The sequence below is a fragment of the Diplotaxodon limnothrissa genome, linkage group LG12 (assembly GCF_057381915.1).
Source record: "Diplotaxodon limnothrissa isolate DT_005_m linkage group LG12, D_limnothrissa_male_GT1.1, whole genome shotgun sequence".
Lineage (NCBI taxonomy): Eukaryota > Metazoa > Chordata > Actinopteri > Cichliformes > Cichlidae > Diplotaxodon > Diplotaxodon limnothrissa.
The window spans coordinates 13,204,927-13,226,131 of NC_140607.1; the positions used below are offsets into that span (position 1 = coordinate 13,204,927).

A 21,205-nucleotide genomic window follows, 5' to 3' on the forward strand; every position below is an offset into this window, starting at 1 on the left:
TAAAGGGGAAAAAAAAATCCCACAAACCTTAAAGTGCACTTGAAAAGCTCACACAAGAAGGCTAACCTAGCTTACCTTGAGAAGGGAGCACACTCAACCCTCATCCCCAGAAAACAGAAGCTAACCCCAGGCAAGGCAGCGTGATGCATCCCGAGACAACAGGACGGGGATATCTACATAACCGTGTGAGTCAATTGCCTTCAAAAAGTTTATCAATTCACTTGAACCAAAATTACGAACACCCGGTGCTGCAAGAGTTAATAGTCTCATTGGGGCCAAGATATACATTTTATAGTTGCCTGGTATCAATGGTTGTTCATCTGCCTTTATTTATTTATTTAAAGAACCCATAGGTGGGAATGTGAGTTGTCTGTCTCTGCGTGTTAGCCCTGCGACAGACAGGCGACCTGTGCAGGGTATGGTAGCTGGAATAGCAACATACCCAAGGATAAGCAGAAGAGCATGACTGATATGACGAAACTGGGATTTTGTTACACTTAATTATTGCAAACACAACTAAAACTATAACTGAAACTAATCAAAACTAAACTGAAACTAAGGATTTTCAAAAAAATAAAAAATAAACTAAACTAGCAAACAATTGGTAAAAACTAATTAAAACTGATATAAAATTGAAAATCTGAAGTCAAAACTAAATAAAAATAAAAACTAATGAAAATTGCAAAACTATTAAAACCCTGGTGGGATACTGTTTGTCCGTGATTTGAAGAGCCCAGCGCGCAGGGAAAACCAATTCTGCAGGGGAGAGCTACCTCGGCACTTGTGCAGGTGAAGCCAAAGGGAAGATATGCTTCACCATATTTTCTAGTCTTTGGCTTAGAATGAAGTTGGTTTGGAAACATATTCAGTGATGCTTCATCTCCTGCTTTGCGTTTGTGTGGGCGCCCCATGCTAGCTAGCAGTGTCCAAGCATTGTTTTGTTTTTTCCCTTTTCATGCCGCCCCCCCCGCAATGGCTCTGCCCCCCCCCCTAGGGGGCGGGCCCCACACTTTGAGAAGGTCTGCAGTAGAGGGTCTGAAAAGTCGCAAAGCTAGCTGAACCTTGCACTATATTAATATGATAATAACAAAATATTAGTACATGAAAATACAAACTGTATTTTGTTTTTACTTTGCCTTCACACCTAAAAAGAAAAAGGAGTACAGTTTATGACTAAAGTGTGACTAGGCAGGTGGATAAGGGTTAACAAACAGAAAGTCACCCAAAAAACTTTAAAGACACACACATTTACATTTCAAGTCTCCAAAAAACCCAATTTCTATTTAAATGAAAAACTAGGTGGTGTGCATTGTTGGATTAACTAATTATTGTTGAAAGTAAAAATAAGAGTAATTTAGTTGTCATTTAAATGTGTTCAGAAATTGCAGATTGGTGATGATTCTTTTGATGAATCATGACACAAGCTGCCTTTATAAGTTAAAAGTATTAATATTGGCATTGGCAATACCAGCCCTATATATACTTAATATTGGATCAGTACCAAAATTTGCAGCATCACCAACTAATAACTGAAACCACAACTTATGGACATCTGCACCAGAAAAAAAAAGAATGTTGTGGATGATTCCATCCCACTTTAACTCCTGCTCCTCCTACTTAAGTATAATACTATGAAGGTACATATAATGCTACATAAATTCTATGTTTTTTGCCTTTTCCATCTCTTTGTATGCAAAAAGCCTGTGTTGTGTGTTGTTCTTCTCTCCATTTAGGCTCATCTCACTTTGATGTCACAAGCTGTGCATTGCTGGGATTTAATAATTTCCCTAACGAGACTGAAAATGTGAGGAGTGGAAAATACCGATATTTGTGTTAAAAGTAAAAGGTTGTCAGAAAAATAAATACAAGTAAGTATTTTAAGGTAATTTTGTTACTTCCCACCTAACTAATGCAGACTAAATGAAGAGGATGCCTTTCTATATTTCATTCTGTATATAAAAAAAGAAAAGAAAAAATGATCTTGTATGCTTTAGGCTTTAGCAGAAAGACTCTCAAGAACCAACCTATATCGGAAATAATGTTCCCAGCATACACAAGCATTAGTATTGCACACATACTGTGAGATGTCTATCTTTTTAGATTGATAAAACCCCTGAGTAGCTAACATCTGCTCCAATCCATTCACCTATACGCTATTTTTGCAGAACACGAGTAGCACGATACCGTTTGAAAGCGCTACGTCAGCACCTCTTCCTGAGCATACTCGCGGCTCCCAGTCAGGAGTGAAATTCGATATTACGCTCTATTCAGGCCCCTCTTATGTACCACTTAAAGTGCTCGGTGCAAAATTTCTACCAGAATAAGTACACCGACGTTCCCCCTACATTTCCCACTCACAGCACAAATTTTGGCCATTACATTAATATGTTGAAATTTGATCCTGTTTATAAAAATATATTACTGGTGCACATATATCAGCGGGCTTACAGCAGCAAGATTTTTCATTGATTGGGAAGTGTGATGTGAACGGCCGTGTTGGCAGAGGAGAAATTATAAAGCATTTTGTAACGGAAAAAAGTGCCTCCGCACACTCAGGGGTCCGTGCGCAGAAATGAGACATTGATCCATAATTGGAAGCACTCAGCCATGAAATCAAAAGACTAATTAAAGAAAGAGAGCTTTAATGGCATCCATTTACATATTCAACATAGTGATTCAGTGCTCCTCGCTGACTTATGGCCTGTGAGAGATGGGGGACTGATCCAGTGGCTGTGAAGAGTTGAGTTAGATCGCACAGGAAACATCTGACTGCATCGGCACCAGACTGAGATTGTGTGGGTTTTTTGCCACCGCTAACAGGCGCATCAATGAAAGGCGTGCAGACACCCGTCAAGGTGTTCTAATAATTGTGAATTATGCATTTGTTATGAGCACAAGTGGCCGTCGATGTAGTGAAGTTATATAGTGAAATCATCGCTTTGCCGAGGAGCTTTTGTGGGTGTCTTTTCAGTGTCTCTTCACACAAGTCAAGGACCGCTTTAGATGCTTCACCATCACCCGAGGTTACAACTCGAATCACTCCAACAACACTCGTGAGTCTGCCTTTGTGAGAAAGTGGGAAAATCTGCACTACTAAACCTGTGCTGAGTGTTTATGTGGGAAGAGGTGACATGCACATGAACGTGTCCGCTGGTCCTGCTTTGACTTGCTCACTGATTAAGAATGAACAGTTTGGTTAAAAAAAAGTCACATTTTGATTGTTTTTGTGGCAAATTTTATTTGTGTTGTCATTTTCTAAGATTAATGTCACGTGCAGTCATGACAAATCTTTACCACGCGAGATCTCGTCAAAATACTGAGATACAAATTCCAGATCAGCTATTTTAAAAGAAATAACTGTGCCGAGTTAAATAAATTACAGCTTCAATTCCAAATGTATCTGTTGTTCAGCACTAGCAGTCAGTTGTACACACTGCCTGATTACATGTCAGGGGTGGTCAGTCCTGCTAAACTAGCACTAAGGCTGCAGGAAGAGAGTGCCTTTAGTGACATTTTACTTTTCCCTGCATGTTATCCTTAAGACAGAGCTCTGCTTTCAACCTGTTAAACCGGGAATGATAACAGAGGACAGCAAAAGATTGCTTGTCAGTGTTAGCACTGCAAGTGCTGTAGTGCAGATGAGAGGATGTGACTGGTACCTTTTCTGTTTGTTTCGCTGCCCATTTCTCTTCCCTGTCTAAAGTCCTTCGGTCATTGTTTTTTCAAATACCATTTCTATACCTTTCTCAACAGCCCAGGGCCTCTTTTAATAGGCTCATTTAAATATTTTTCCTGTGCAGGTTAGATAAATGAGACAGTGCTGGTGCCAGGCCAGGCATTTCTTTAAATGAAATGGGTTTCAGTATAAAGCCAATCATTTTGAAAGCCAAGATAAACTGAGGTTAATTAGAGCCAACTGTGGGCCAGGGTTTCTTTTGCCCATTCAGTTAGACACGTTTGTAGGGAGGGAGTTTTTGAGTTAAATCTGAACGGAAATATTAAAGACAAGTGGACTTATTCTCCGCACTCAGCTGCTGTTCATCAGAGCCGGAGTGCTGAATGAGCTAAATCTCATTGCAATTCAGTCCAAACTTAGTACTTCTTCAGCAGACACTACAGAGATGTAATTAGAAGAGAAGCAAGCAGTGTGTTTGTTAGTGAGTTTGTAGACAATTACATGTTTACTAGGGGTGCAACGATATTCGTATCGATATTGAACCGTTCGATACAGTGCTTTCGGTTCGGTACGCATATGTATCGAACAATACAACATTTGTAATTTATTTTATCAATTTTCCTTCTGACGATGCTGTCTGTGTTAAGCGCTCAGTGAATCTGTGTTCGACTACTCCGCCTAGGCTGCACTGTCGAGCGCAGATCCACTGAGCGCTCCACACAGACAGCATAGTCAGGAGGAAGAGCACAGGGCAAGCTAGCGAGACAGAAGTTAAGCTCTCAGCAACATGGACCTCCCCCACTCTCATTCAGATCTGGCGTTTGGAATTATTTTGGTTTTCATGTGACGTATGACCCTGAAGGTAAGCGAGTCATGGACTAAAGTAAAACAGTATGTTGGATGTGCCATGCAATGCTCAATTACATTGGTGTGAACTAGTGTGTTAGCGCAGTTAGCTCGTTAACGTGTTGGCCGTCTAGCCCCATGCACGGGGCGATCGGCGGTAGCTCGTTAACGGAGATTTGCCGTGTTGTGGCGTTAAGGTCATTTCAACGAGATTAACCTGAAAGCACTAGTGGGAACACAATGAATATGACTGCACATCATCCTAGTGCAAAGACAAAAACAACAAGCATGCTACTAACTTTAGCCGAGTCATTTAGACAGCTGTTAGCACATGATTCTCCTTATGCTGCTGAGAATATAGCCCAGAAGAAGCGGATAGTATAGCTTTTATTTTGGAAAGAGCCATTTCTCTGTAATAAACTCTCTTTTCCAAAGATGAGTGATTCCTCAATCAGATACAGGGCTTGCAATATCGCTAGCCCGACGTCCCGGAGCTAGCGATTTTTTCAGTCGGGCTACCAAAATCTATCTCTTCCCTGCCCGTCGGGCTATTGTAGGAAAAATATATGTCAATGCTTTTGCATTCTTTCAGAAATGTAGCTGGGTAATTATGTCATTGGCATCGGTGAGCCACTGTCAATATGTGACATATTGAAGTCGCGTTTGAATTTGCGCTTGTTTTTTTTGCTTTCACTTTGCAATCGTGCAAACTGTGTATAGAGAGCGACAGTACTGATTGGTGAGTGATGATAATTTGTGCACCAATTCCTCTGACATCGTCTTATTAATCGTTAGCTTACTATGCAAACATGACAAGTGAAATCTCCTGCAGCAAGCTTAAACATGTGAGAGGTTGATCGCGCAGAGAATCGCTGAGCTTATGTGAGTGCGTGTGTAAAAGCAGCAGGAGAAGTTATGACAAATCAGACTATAAGGCAAAAAGAAAGTGCAGCTTTATGGTTTCATGGACAAAATAATTTCTGTGGCTGCAATATGACGAGCTAAATAACCAGGGCTGCACATAAGTGGTCCGCAGGTGCGCATTCGCTGTCAAAATAAAAAACACGCACAAGGGTTAGGGTTAAATTTAAAAACTGTACTTTTGAGTTAAAATATATATTTATAATTTTAATAAATGACAAATTAAAAAGGCATGAACATTTTTTTTGTATCGAAAAAATATCGAACCGTGACACCAAAGTATCGAACCGAACCGAACCGTGAATTTTGTGTATCGTTGCACCCCTAATGTTTACACCTTAGCTCACTTTGTCTCCCTGGCTGAGTGCTACTGAAGTGAGCACTGCAACACCAGCAACAGTTTCAGTCTCACCACAGGTTTAATTTTGCCAAAACTGTGCTGGCGTGCCCAGAAAATGTAATCAGCATAAATATGTTTATGGAGGAAGAACATCTGATTCCACCGCTGTACTCAATGTTGAATTCAACTGGATAGATGATCTCTTCTATGTATGCTGCCGCCCACACCACAGTATCCAACCTGGTCTGGAGCCCATGCACCCAGTTGTGCTGGATGCAAATTATTCATTCATATTATTGGCAAGATGGCGCTGGAGTGACGGCAGCCTTTCCAAGTAGCTCTGCAACACCGCACCTTTTTTCTTAACTTTAACTTTTTTAGACTAGGTTTTTCAAAGTTTTTTTCACCTTCCTCTACTTATACCTCTTAGATATAGCGATACAAGATGGATAATGCACTTTTCAAAATAGACTCAATACTTGAAATGTGCAATTCACTTGTATTTTTATTTTTTATTCCTATTTATTCTATTTATCCCCTTTGTATATTTTATTTATATTTGTCTCTGTATTTATATATGTGTGTGTGTGTGTGTATATATATATATATATATAACAGTTCTGTAACTGTAACTTCGGTCGTTGCTGTGCTTTTTTTGGAAGTCGAATTTCCCAGAGGAACCCACCCGAGGGATTAATAAAGTTCTATCTTATCTTATCTTATCTTATCTTATTGAATATTTAAGACTTTGATGAACAGCTAGATCATCTTGTCCCGAAAGGGTCTTTTCTGGGATACGATGCAAATGCTGGATCCCCTGTAGGTGAGAGGCCTACCACCAGCATCTTTATCAGGCTGCAAGTTCCCATGATGGCTGACTTTCCCCTCCACAAGGTTACGTCTGCATAAGCCAGCCGTCTTCTCGACAGGCAAAGGCTGCTTTTGGGTTAAAAAAGTAAGAAATGCTCTGAGATTGGGTACTATTTAAATGCTCAAACACCAGAGCCATGCATAATGATATACTTTCTATTCTCCAAAGTGATGCTCTTCAGCTTTGAAGTGCATTAATAGCTAGGAGGGGGATGCCATTACAACTGCTCTTAGATCAGGGACAATGTTTTACAGACCACAATCTGATTACACTAGACTAGCCATTCGGCCTTCCTCCCACAGATTATCTTTCCTGAATCTGAGTGGAATTTGGGGACTTTAGACTTTAAGATATTTTGTCAAATCTAATTACTAAATCATTTTAAAGTCATATGCAAATGAATGAAAAGCATCATCACGTACACAATAAAAGTGTGGTCGTTTCTGGCCTTTGTTTCACGCTGAAAACAAAGATGAAAGGTCTTAATAGATTATAGGGGAGGTTTAAATGCAAAGCAGGCGATTTGCCCTATTTTAAAGCCTTGAGTTGAGGATTTCTACTGTCGCTGCAAAAAGGGAGCAAAACAATGGATGTGGGGAGGAGGGGCGACTGTGGCTGATGACACACTGACAACCTGTTAAATATTTGGTTTCATGCACACAGATAATCTTCTATTTGGAAACACGGTATGATCAAGATTTATACAAACGTTTTAATTCATGACCAAAACGAGCGATTTAGATCGCCATCTAGTGGTCTTTAGTATATTAAACACTTGTCCATTGCCCTAATTTTTCCGGCCTAGAAGCTAGCTGTTTTTTTTTTTTTGTTTGTTTTTTTTTTACCATCTATGGTATAAACTTCATATGTGAGGAAGATCTCTGTTTATTTATGGCTTTAAAATGATTTATTAATAAAATGTGATTTATTGTCATATAGTCTTTAGAATAAAGTACGCAAATTAAGGTGGAATACCGCATAGTGTTGTATCTTGAGTGAATCTTACTATAAGGTCTGTAGCTACTATCTCATTAACGGGTGGGTGAATCTGAAACTTTGCATGAACATTGTCACACATACTTTCATTTATCACAATTAGAATAATCCCTATTCTTTTTGATTGTCATGTTGACCAACCGCGTGAATCACTGGTAAATAAAAAGAATCATAGAGCTGTATACATTTTATTAACGACAACAACAACGACAACAACAACGATGCATTTTTATAAGCAATCGCACGCTGCCTGATTTTTTTTCAACCTTAAAAAATAAAAAACCCTATTTTCTGGCTTAGCCAAATCTTTTGAACAAAATAAAGGAATAATGGAAATCTGAAAGTAATCAGGCAACGTGCAGCTGTTTATTTTAATAGGGAAACACACAATTAAAAAGTGAAAATAATAAAAATGTGTTTATCTCCATTAAAAAGGTACTTTTGCTTGTTATATCAAGAAAGCATTATTAATAGCTTTAATCCACATAACCACAGCAAGAGAAAAAAGAGAGTGCCTTTAGTGACATTTTACTTTTCCCTGCATGTTATCCTTAAGACAGAGCTCTGCTTTCAACCTGTTAAACCGGGAATGATAACAGAGGACAGCAAAAGATTGCTTGTCAGTGTTAGCACTGCAAGTGCTGTAGTGCAGATGAGAGGATGTGACTGGTACCTTTTCTGTTTGTTTCGCTGCCCATTTCTCTTCCCTGTCTAAAGTCCTTCGGTCATTGTTTTTTCAAATACCATTTCTATACCTTTCTCAACAGCCCAGGGCCTCTTTTAATAGGCTCATTTAAATATTTTTCCTGTGCAGGTTAGATAAATGAGACAGTGCTGGTGCCAGGCCAGGCATTTCTTTAAATGAAATGGGTTTCAGTATAAAGCCAATCATTTTGAAAGCCAAGATAAACTGAGGTTAATTAGAGCCAACTGTGGGCCAGGGTTTCTTTTGCCCGTTCAGTTAGACACGTTTGTAGGGAGGGAGTTTTTGAGTTAAATCTGAACGGAAATATTAAAGACAAGTGGACTTATTCTCCGCACTCAGCTGCTGTTCATCAGAGCCGGAGTGCTGAATGAGCTAAATCTCATTGCAATTCAGTCCAAACTTAGTACTTCTTCAGCAGACACTACAGAGATGTAATTAGAAGAGAAGCAAGCAGTGTGTTTGTTAGTGAGTTTGTAGACAATTACATGTTTACTAGGGGTGCAACGATATTCGTATCGATATTGAACCGTTCGATACAGTGCTTTCGGTTCGGTACGCATATGTATCGAACAATACAACATTTGTAATTTATTTTATCAATTTTCCTTCTGACGATGCTGTCTGTGTTAAGCGCTCAGTGAATCTGTGTTCGACTACTCCGCCTAGGCTGCACTGTCGAGCGCAGATCCACTGAGCGCTCCACACAGACAGCATAGTCAGGAGGAAGAGCACAGGGCAAGCTAGCGAGACAGAAGTTAAGCTCTCAGCAACATGGACCTCCCCCACTCTCATTCAGATCTGGCGTTTGGAATTATTTTGGTTTTCATGTGACGTATGACCCTGAAGGTAAGCGAGTCATGGACTAAAGTAAAACAGTATGTTGGATGTGCCATGCAATGCTCAATTACATTGGTGTGAACTAGTGTGTTAGCGCAGTTAGCTCGTTAACGTGTTGGCCGTCTAGCCCCATGCACGGGGCGATCGGCGGTAGCTCGTTAACGGAGATTTGCCGTGTTGTGGTGTTAAGGTCATTTCAACGAGATTAACCTGAAAGCACTAGTGGGAACACAACGAATATGACTGCACATTTACGCTGACATCATCCTAGTGCAAAGACAAAAACAACAAGCATGCTACTAACTTTAGCCGAGTCATTTAGACAGCTGTTAGCACATGATTCTCCTTATGCTGCTGAGAATATAGCCCAGAAGAAGCGGATAGTATAGCTTTTATTTTGGAAAGAGCCATTTCTCTGTAATAAACTCTCTTTTCCAAAGATGAGTGATTCCTCAATCAGATACAGGGCTTGCAATATCGCTAGCCCGACGTCCCGGAGCTAGCGATTTTTTCAGTCGGGCTACAAAAATCTATCTCTTCCCTGCCCGTCGGGCTATTGTAGGAAAAATATATGTCAATGCTTTTGCATTCTTTCAGAAATGTAGCTGGGTAATTATGTCATTGGCATCGGTGAGCCACTGTCAATATGTGACATATTGAAATCGCGTTTGAATTTGCGCTTGTTTTTTTGCTTTCACTTTGCAATCGTGCAAACTGTGTATAGAGAGCGACAGTACTGATTGGTGAGTGATGATAATTTGTGCACCAATTCCTCTGACATCGTCTTATTAATCGTTAGCTTACTATGCAAACATGACAAGTGAAATCTCCCGCAGCAAGCTTAAACATGTGAGAGGTTGATCGCGCAGAGAATCGCTGAGCTTATGTGAGTGCGTGTGTAAAAGCAGCAGGAGAAGTTATGACAAATCAGACTATAAGGCAAAAAGAAAGTGCAGCTTTATGGTTTCATGGACAAAATAATTTCTGTGGCTGCAATATGACGAGCTAAATAACCAGGGCTGCACATAAGTGGTCCGCAGGTGCGCATTCGCTGTCAAAATAAAAAACACGCACAAGGGTTAGGGTTAAATTTAAAAACTGTACTTTTGAGTTAAAATATATATTTATAATTTTAATAAATGACAAATTAAAAAGGCATGAACATTTTTTTTGTATCGAAAAAATATCGAACCGTGACACCAAAGTATCGAACCGGACCGAACCGTGAATTTTGTGTATCGTTGCACCCCTAATGTTTACACCTTAGCTCACTTTGTCTCCCTGGCTGAGTGCTACTGAAGTGAGCACTGCAACACCAGCAACAGTTTCAGTCTCACCACAGGTTTAATTTTGCCAAAACTGTGCTGGCGTGCCCAGAAAATGTAATCAGCATAAATATGTTTATGGAGGAAGAACATCTGATTCCACCGCTGTACTCAATGTTGAATTCAACTGGATAGATGATCTCTTCTATGTATGCTGCCGCCCACACCACAGTATCCAACCTGGTCTGGAGCCCATGCACCCAGTTGTGCTGGATGCAAATTATTCATTCATATTATTGAATATTTAAGACTTTGATGAACAGCTACATCATCTTGTCCCGAAAGGGTCTTTTCTGGGATACGATGCAAATGCTGGATCCCCTGTAGGTGAGAGGCCTACCACCAGCATCTTTATCAGGCTGCAAGTTCCCATGATGGCTGACTTTCCCCTCCACAAGGTTACGTCTGCATAAGCCAGCCGTCTTCTCGACAGGCAAAGGCTGCTTTTGGGTTAAAAAAGTAAGAAATGCTCTGAGATTGGGTACTATTTAAATGCTCAAACACCAGAGCCATGCATAATGATATACTTTCTATTCTCCAAAGTGATGCTCTTCAGCTTTGAAGTGCATTAATAGCTAGGAGGGGGATGCCATTACAACTGCTCTTAGATCAGGGACAATGTTTTACAGACCACAATCTGATTACACTAGACTAGCCATTCGGCCTTCCTCCCACAGATTATCTTTCCTGAATCTGAGTGGAATTTGGGGACTTTAGACTTTAAGATATTTTGTCAAATCTAATTACTAAATCATTTTAAAGTCATATGCAAATGAATGAAAAGCATCATCACGTACACAATAAAAGTGTGGTCGTTTCTGGCCTTTGTTTCACGCTGAAAACAAAGATGAAAGGTCTTAATAGATTATAGGGGAGGTTTAAATGCAAAGCAGGCGATTTGCCCTATTTTAAAGCCTTGAGTTGAGGATTTCTACTGTCGCTGCAAAAAGGGAGCAAAACAATGGATGTGGGGAGGAGGGGCGACTGTGGCTGATGACACACTGACAACCTGTTAAATATTTGGTTTCATGCACACAGATAATCTTCTATTTGGAAACACGGTATGATCAAGATTTATACAAACGTTTTAATTCATGACCAAAACGAGCGATTTAGATCGCCATCTAGTGGTCTTTAGTATATTAAACACTTGTCCATTGCCCTAATTTTTCCGGCCTAGAAGCTAGCTGTTTTTTTTTGTTTGTTTTTTTTTTTACCATCTATGGTATAAACTTCATATGTGAGGAAGATCTCTGTTTATTTATGGCTTTAAAATGATTTATTAATAAAATGTGATTTATTGTCATATAGTCTTTAGAATAAAGTACGCAAATTAAGGTGGAATACCGCATAGTGTTGTATCTTGAGTGAATCTTACTATAAGGTCTGTAGCTACTATCTCATTAACGGGTGGGTGAATCTGAAACTTTGCATGAACATTGTCACACATACTTTCATTTATCACAATTAGAATAATCCCTATTCTTTTTGATTGTCATGTTGACCAACCGCGTGAATCACTGGTAAATAAAAAGAATCATAGAGCTGTATACATTTTATTAACGACAACAACAACGACAACAACAACGATGCATTTTTATAAGCAATCGCACGCTGCCTGATTTTTTTTCAACCTTAAAAAATAAAAAACCCTATTTTCTGGCTTAGCCAAATCTTTTGAACAAAATAAAGGAATAATGGAAATCTGAAAGTAATCAGGCAACGTGCAGCTGTTTATTTTAATAGGGAAACACACAATTAAAAAGTGAAAATAATAAAAATGTGTTTATCTCCATTAAAAAGGTACTTTTGCTTGTTATATCAAGAAAGCATTATTAATAGCTTTAATCCACATAACCACAGCAAGAAAAAAAAGTGATGCAACCCTCCAAATACTAGAGACCATGTTCTAATCCTCCAGGGGATTAATCTCTAAGAGAGGGATATCCACTGATAAACCTTCATAATTCTCAAATACAAACCTCAATCTGTCTCTTGTCTGCATGTACACTTTTGATAGGTGGCATGCACTGTGGCATGACATGAGTGAATCTGAACTACCAAGCCGCATTCCCACACCTCTCAAAAGCTTTTCAGGATTCCACGTAAAGCCAGTGAAATGTACTGTATGAAGAAGTTCCATATTTTCACAAAGCTTACTTGAAAAGTTTCATGGCCATTTGGTGCAGATGTATGCAGCACTGATAATGTTCTCCGCTGAGTTTTATTACTGGCTATTGGTGAACTAGGAGAAAGTGCAATGAGGCACATTGGGGCATATTTTCCCAATATTGTTTCCCTGGCAGTTGAGCAGGGGGCCAGCACGAACAGTCAAATGTAATCTAGGCTGTCTATTGTAATCATCTGGCTGTCCTGGTGTGTGTGTGTGAGTGTGTGTGTGTGTGTGTGGGGAGGGAGGGGGCATAGTATATGCCAAATCTCTGCTCCAGTACTGATAAAGGAAACCACGTCTCCCGCTAAAAGCATTTTGAATGTTTCTCCGCCAGCCTTACAGTAAAATAAAAAAAAAGGACTCGTTAAAAAAATGACAGTTTGGCTGACACAGATGAGTACTGATCACATGCCAATTATATAATTAAGAGATTAACCAAAATTTGGACTAGTGTATTTTGGTAAATGCTATCAATGAGGCTTCAGTGACGGAGTATATTTACGGTAGATGGAAGCCACTGAGAACGGGGCTGAGTCATTATTAAGGGTGTTAGCATAAGGACTGTCAAGTTCCTGTTTGGCCCTAATGTAATTAGGCAATTTCATTTCAGCCTCGATTTATGCAGTATTATACAGCATAAAGCCTACAACATGTGGCTCATTCTCAGGACTACTGAACCCTAACAAAACTTCATTTGTTCAGACAATTCTTTCACATGTAAGTCAGAAAGACAGACAGATCGACAGATAGATAGATAGATAGATAGATAGATAGATAGATTATATCTATCTATCTATCTATCTATCTATCTATCTATCTATCTATCTATCTATCTATCTATCTATCTATCTATCTATCTATCTATCTATCTGTCTGTCTGTCTAGAGAAACACTCACATATAATTATGAATTTCTCTGAAGCCCCAAGAATGACAAGGACCACACATGCCTAATGTTCTTCCAGGGGGCTTAGAAGACTATAACAGCTATCTTGAGGCCTTTGTTTCATTTCAGGTTTGCAATAAATGACACAAACAATAAATAATCCTGTTTTAAAGGTTTTCTAAACTTTGAAATGGAGATATATTGTGGGGTCGCTACAAAATCTCACCCGTTATTACACAGCTGTGTGATTTCTTTCCATCTGGGATCCTAAGTATTCACACTGATGAGATTTACAAGCTGCTGCTTTAGTGGAAAAGTCACGTGTCTTTATAGCAAAATGGATGAATGCCGAATTTAATTATATTAATCCGAACTCTATGCAAATGTGATTCAGACAATATAAAACAGGCTGCGATGAGACCGTTATTAAATTAAGCAAGATTTTTAGATATATACTATATCTTCCCTCCCCCCCTGCTCCTACTTGGACTGGCTCCCTCGTGAAATGGCTGTAATGAGTGAACTGCCTGCCGACCCTCAACTGGGTGTGGTGTGGGCGATTAATGAAGTGGTGGCTCTCAAGAGAGCTACATCTGCACCCAGACAGACATAATGAACAACCAAGGGCTGGACATGGCACTTTTACCGAGGTCTCCACTTATGCCTTGTGACATGCTGAAGAAGCAGGACTGCTTTCGTTTTGAATGAGCTCACCTTTAATGAAGACAAAGGAAAGCTTTCAATCTAGTGCATTTCACCCAATAACATGTGCACTCCACATGGGCATTTTTGTCTTTGTAGCCCCATTGCTAAGAATCTCAACCTGTCAAAGAAAGGGCGGTGGATATAAGGTTAAATAATAATTTACATATAAATGAGGCCATAAATGCTCACTTAAGATCCAAGACTGTCATCTCCCATCACACAGGCCCATAAACACAACAGGAAGTGCCTAGAGAAAAATCATTCTTCTTACAATATATCAATTATTCATTAAGAACACAGGATGACAAATAACAAAGAGCAGAGAAATATGGAAAAGGGGCCAAGCGTCTTCTCCTTGGTGCTGCTGCGTGGCACATCGAAGGTATGCAGAGAGAAAAGTGACATATTTTTCTACCCCAAAAATTTGCATCTTTGTTTTTGAACAGAGGGAAAAAGCACGCTTCTCATTTCAGGTCAAAATACATTGGTTTTGATAGCTTAAGTCTTGACTATGACAAGGTGAGTTCATTCTTTTTTCTTTTTTTTTTACCCCTTTGCTTTATTGTTGGCTTCAAAATAGCGACCATAGAAATAGAAAACCACTAACTTACAAACTCTTTAGGAACTGAGCTATAAGGTAATGTGTTATGTGACACAGCACAACTGGGGCAGATCTGATTTGACTTTTTTCATAACAACAATGTGAACAGCTCTTATCTCACTGTGGTGTTGTTGTTGTTTCGTTGCATTGAATCGGAAAGACCTGCCATCAGCTTTTCCTTTGGTGGCTTTAGGGAGAATTCAGCTCTGTTGTTTCCAGTTAAAAGCACACCGCATCTTCTCACTGTAGCAACCCTTGATGAAAAGCTGTCACCTCGCTATTGCTGTTATTGGTAGAGATGCTGTCGGTCAGGGAAAAGTGCGCAGGTTTGCATTTCCATAGGAAAATTCAGTCTGCAGAGCTGAGGAACAGATTCAGCTGTTCATCTTGATCAAATTCAACAACTTCTAAGAAGAATAGCTACTTTCAGCTGCTCCCTTATTCACAAGGGTTCACCACAGCAGGTAACCCTGCAGATTTGATTTGGCAGATTTTTGCACCAGATGCCCTTCTTGACACAACCCCCGAAGGGATTTACGCCTCCTCCCGGGATCAAACTAGGGATAATTTATTGGTCTTATTAGTGTGTAAACCAGTAGACCCATGTCTGAGCTTAGGAAAAGAAGTCAGGGAGTCAGGTGTGGTCAGAGCATCAGGTGTGAACGTGTACAAAGTAGGGACTCAGCTGGCCAGGGCGAGCCGCTTAAAGCGAGTGGCTGAACCGGCACATAGTGTACACCTGACACACCGTCATTAATGTCGTGCTTTCATGCACACATCGGATCTGGACAACCGTCACGGCAAACATACATACAGGCTTCAATTAGCAGCTCCACAGATGTTATTCAAAGACACTTAAGTCTAGGAAGCAGTCCAAGGTAGAGTGACAGTGCAAATTATTCATTTGTACAAATGGCATGTAAAACGATGATTAAAAGTCTGTGTTCCTGCCTTGTCCCTTTGCAGCCTGTTTGTGAAGTCAACAACCCGACATTGGTAAAATCATGAGAGCATTTTACTAACAACTTGTGTATTTGTTAGCATAATGCACTGATTTAAATAAGAGCTGCAGAGCCAGGTGAGCACACTCTTCTAAATTAAAAAAAAAATCCTTTAAATTCAATGGAAAATTTGAATGCTTGTCATAAATGTTTGAGAATGCACAAACATAGTAATTGGTCAACCATTAGATTCTTTTCAGATTTATCTTCTATTCAGAAATGATTCTGTTTTCCACACGCCGTCATGAGGAATGTGACTTCAGGGCTGCATCCTAATGGTAAAAACAACGTGTAATCAGACACACAGTACAGGAAAGAGGAATGACTCAAAATGTCCAGGAAATTGCACAGGACAATGTTCTGCTGACTTTTGAGTGTGCAGCAGTATAACATAGTAGCAAACAGGAATAGAATAGAATAAAATAGAATAGAATGACCCTTTATTGTAATTGTATATGTACAGTGAACTTGTGGGTACAAGGAAATCCACACTTTTGAGATGTAAGACTGGTCTAAGCACTTTAGGAGTAAATGGAACATATTTTTGATTAGTGTGGGTCTAATTTGCTCCATCGTTAACTGTAACCTATGCAGGGTTATGGACATTTTCTTTTAAAAGATGAGGAAAATTTTCAATTGAAAACAGACTCTATTCTTACAGAAGAATGGCTTTCCAGAGTCGCAGTGAAGAAGTAAATAACTAAATCCTCAAGTGAGTGCTTAACTCATATTTAGATAATCGTGTATACATCCTGTTGTTCAAAAACAACTTTAAAATGCAAATGGGATCCTCACTTGTTTGACCTATACCATTCACATCCCTCATCCTCCCCTCTGCATGGAAGCAGCGGAGGAGAGACCAAAGCAGACTGAATGACAGCTCAACAGATGAGATAGCAATGTTTAATCCCCTTTTAAAAGAGCTTCATTGAAAACACTCTGAGCGGGGAGGACCAGACGAAAGAAAAATTGGAGCATTGTGCATTGTATAGCCATCATGGGGCCTCTTTGGTCTTCTCTGTGAAGTGACTTTGACAGCTGTGGAGATTAAGGAGCAGCCCAATGTACATGGCCCAAACAGCTGGGATTAGACTAGATATGCTCACTCTTGTCTCTGGCTTCTTCACTTAGTAAATCAATAAAACATGATTTTACTACTGTAATGGAGAATGTGTATGTGTGGGTGAGAGAGACGGTGAGGTCGCGGAATAGCGTGGAGAGAATAAAACCTGCTTAAAGGAGGAAAATAGCTCCAGAGGCAAGGAGGAGCCAGCTGCCAAGTGTTGCTGCTCAGTCCTACTTAGGCTGTTGCTGTAGCTCTGCTTAGACCTATAAGTAAAGCAAAGTGTATATGGTGCATGAATATATGAGTTTCTAAGGCGAAGCATGCAGTTGGATAAACTTTGAAAAACTTAAAACTGAAATTCAAGTTGAGAAGTGACCTTGAAGAAAAACACCTTTAAGCTAGCCTCATATAACCGGACAAATGCACAAATGCAGATTAGTGTGCCAGCTCTCAGGTCAGTTTTGACTTCTAAAGGGTGTCATCCACAGCCTTTGTCACAGTTCTGGGTCAGTTTGACCCAGTATTATGAGTTGTTATGTTTTGGTGTGTTTTTGCATTTTGGATTCTTTTCTTCTTATTATGATGATGATGATGATGATGGTGATTATGAATCTATGTTTTAGTTATTCTTGTTTAGGGATTAGTTCGTAGGTTTTGTGTTCTCATGTTTATTGCAGGTTTAGTTCAGTGTCTAGTCTGTCTCAGTGTCGTGTCTGCGTCTTCGTGCAGTGTTTTCTTGTTTCCTGTTTTTTTGTGAAGGTCTGCGTCTCATGTGAGTGTGTTCAGTTTACCTCCCTTGTCTCGTCTCATTAATTACTCCCAGCTGTGTCCACCACCTGTGTGTAATCTCCCTGTGTTTCTTTGTGTGTATTTAAGTTGTGTCTTCTGTCATTGTAGTTAGTATTTAGTATTTATTTATTTATTGTCATTGTCAAGAACAATGAAATTGCGTTTGGGGCTTCCATACAACCCAAAAAAAAAAAGAAGAAAATAATAAATACCCCTTAAAACCCAAGTGTACTGGTCCGTCTGTATATCCACCATGTCTCACTCGTGTGTTTTCCCTGCTGTCCGTCGTCATTCTCCGCTGCTCATCCTCCTTCATGTTCATGTCCGGGTTTGTGTTCACTAGTTTAGTTGTTCTCAGTTTAGATAGCCTTCTGTTCCTTTTGCCGTTTGCCCATTTTTATTTTGTGTTTAATAAACCACCCTCACACCTTTGCAAGTGCCTGCATTTGGATCCTCCTTTATTTCTTCCACACGGCTCATCTCACACGCCGTAACAGCCTTAGACCAAAATACTTATTGGACCTACAATAATTAGACCTATAAAAAGTCATCTTAAAAACGTGTGGCATTGTGCACTGTAGGCAGAGCTGTGAGAACATTTGTGTAAACCGGAAGGAGTCCAGATGAATTCTGCCAGAACAAATGAAACATGACCTCCGAGTTTCATCTGGTACCCATGCTACCTTTAAAAGCTTCCTTATTCTTGGACACTTCTAAAGTAGCTTTGTATGACTCAAAGTTCAGAATAATCTTTGCTTTTCTTATACTGACCACTGGTGAAGTCGCTCCATTCAGTTCAAAAAAATCATTAAAAGCCCCAAATTAGCAAAGCACTCATGCCTGTGATGAGCCTGATCACAACTGTACTACAGAGATCTAAAATGCATTTTAGTATTCAGGTTTGTAACAAAATATGATGTAAGATCAACTCTAGTCCAACACCTTTAAAATCTCACAAGCTTTAAAGCAGGGGTCCCCAATCCCAGTCCACGAGGGCCAGTGTCCCTGCAGGTTTTAGATGTGTCCTTGAGCCATCACAGCTGATTTAAATAGATAAACAACTGTCTTGAAGTTCTCCAGAGGCCTGGCAATGAACTAATCATGTGATTCAGGTGTGTTGACCCAGGGTGAGATCTAAAACCTGCAGGGACACCGGGCCTCGTGGACTGGGATTGGGGAACCCTGCTTTAAAGCAACAAAAAACTTCCCAAACAGAAATCAATTTCAGCTTTCAGCGGCCTCAGAGTGCATTTAATATCTTATTCGGTCATGATAACAAACATGTTAGCCTAAGATATTCTCACCATTATTTCTATGTGAGTAAAAATAGGCTGGAACAGACAGACGCAAACATAATGATAAGACTGAGCTGTCAAACCTTATTATGCGACTGAATGGAGCGTCTGAAAAGTTTTTTCAGTGCGGAGGCGACTTTGAGTTCTTGGGGCAGTTCATGTATGAAACTGGCTGTTAATAAAGTCCAAAAATGTACTGCCTGTTCTGAGAAGCAAAAATATTAAATCCTCACATAAAAAGGCCACTGAAATCTGAGCATAAGCATCTGCAACAGACACAGCATGACTCAGCTCCTGGCTTATATGTAGCTGTGCAGATTCACAATGACACATCTATTAAAATCTATTAATTTTAGACGCGCAACTATTCAACGGCACGCGCAGCTGTCTTTGTTTTATGTGCTGTAACACTGCAGTTAGCCTACAATCACTCCTTGTGATGATCCACTAATAGTAACATGTCTAAATAAATCACTGGACCAGCAGCTTTAAATTACACATGTTTCACAGGCTGCTCTACACTTAAATAACCCCTGCACAACTTTGATTATAAAGTTGCAGTTGCAATGTCAGGAGTCTTGTTTTCTTAAGGGAGTGGTTTAGAATTTGCTAAGTGGAACGAAAGCTTAAGAGCGAATAAGTAAGCCTTCCCCAGCTTCACATCTGCCTCTAATCCATAAAATTACACCTGTCACTAGAAAGTTAGATTTATTAAAACTATTTCCTTATCCGAGAAGGAAAAACTATTAAAACGCACAAAGGCCTTCAATCAGCACTTAATTAACGCGGCAACCTTTTTTCTACCCCCCCCCCCCTCCTCTTGCGCTGGCAATCACGTTCCTATCTGCCAGATTAGTTTAAGGATGTGAATGCAGATGGGAAATGACCAAAACAACTTTGAGGCCTGCTAGTGGAGAGAGTAAGTACGCAAATAAAAACGACAGCACGAGGGAAAGAGAGAGAGACGGAAGAGGGGATGCTGCAATAGTCGATTAACTTTTCTCTCTCCACAGTTGTGTCAACAGACGTGGCCTTTATGTCAAGTCAAGTGTGTCATTTGAGCAAAGAGAACATCGCTTAAATAACCATTCACACGGTGCCTGTGAGTGTGTGTGTGTGTCTCCTTCCAAATGTGAATGATCAGCAACTTTTTAATTCAACAGTAAAAATCACTCTGGAGATAAGCCTACTGAAGCCATCTAACTGATGCTACTAACTCAAATTGTGCACATCCGAAAAGTGACAACTACTTTTTTAGCGGCTAATGTGAAGTCAGGCTGTTGAGTTCAGTAGTTATGAACACATTAAAAAAATAAATACACATACTAAAAAGCTGTCATCAGTGAGGAACTTACTTTAATGTCTTATAATTGAAGGTCATGAAGATGTTTACAAGTCACTAAGAGGCCATTCTCCCAAACTCGATATAGTCATTCAAAGAAAAACACTTTATGGGCTGACCTTTGCTGATCATAGCTGGACTCCTTCCTGCGGCAGTGGAGAGTCACCACTCGGTGGCCTTCGCTCCTCACATCTTGACTAACTATCCACTGGGTGGGGTTGCTGGGGCGAGCGCCGAGGAACGTCACGCCTTCTTTTAACTTCACTCTGCGGAGAAAGCAAAGAAAACGTGCCCAATGATTGCATATGTTGTTGTACATCTACGAGTTACAGGATGGATCCTTTTTTTGGTCATTCTGTTCTGTTCATCACTAGCGTGCCTTCAGCTGGTTGTAAAAATGCGTGTCATTTCATATTTGCGCATCCTTTATGTGCGCGTTTCTCTACACTCTCACCAGGATTTGATTGAAAATGTATCAAAACGAACAAAGCAAAGCCTCGCCGGGATGTGCCATGTGTGGTAAATGTGCTGTTTGCCATGACATCAAGTGGGATGTGACCGTATCATTATGCTATTCCTCTCCGTTCCTCGCCTCCATCAGTAATAGATTCACTCCCTTGCAGTCTGAAAGAAAATTTATAAAAAGGTTTCTTTGACTGTGGCAAAATAACAGCATCAATGTCCTTGGCTTAGCAGGCTACAAAGAACAAAAAAAAAAGTCCCAAGGAAATAAAAGAACATAAAATAAATCAAAATCTTTGATGAACATAACCCAGATTATAAAGCACATCCTCTGAACAGAGACTGATTTAAAGGTAAAAGTGCTGACA

General features: G+C 39.9%; 1 protein-coding gene across 1 annotated transcript in view; it reads right to left on the reverse strand.

Annotated features, from left to right (window-relative positions):
• The window catches only part of LOC146620939 (transmembrane protein 132C), a 192,516-nt gene that overhangs the window by 90,190 nt on the left and 81,121 nt on the right, over positions 1 to 21,205 (reverse strand). Inside the window, exon 3 of the mRNA XM_085367141.1 lies at positions 20,495 to 20,641. Within this exon, the coding sequence (XP_085223267.1) occupies positions 20,495 to 20,641 (147 nt within the window). The remainder of the gene's footprint in view (positions 1 to 20,494; positions 20,642 to 21,205) is intronic.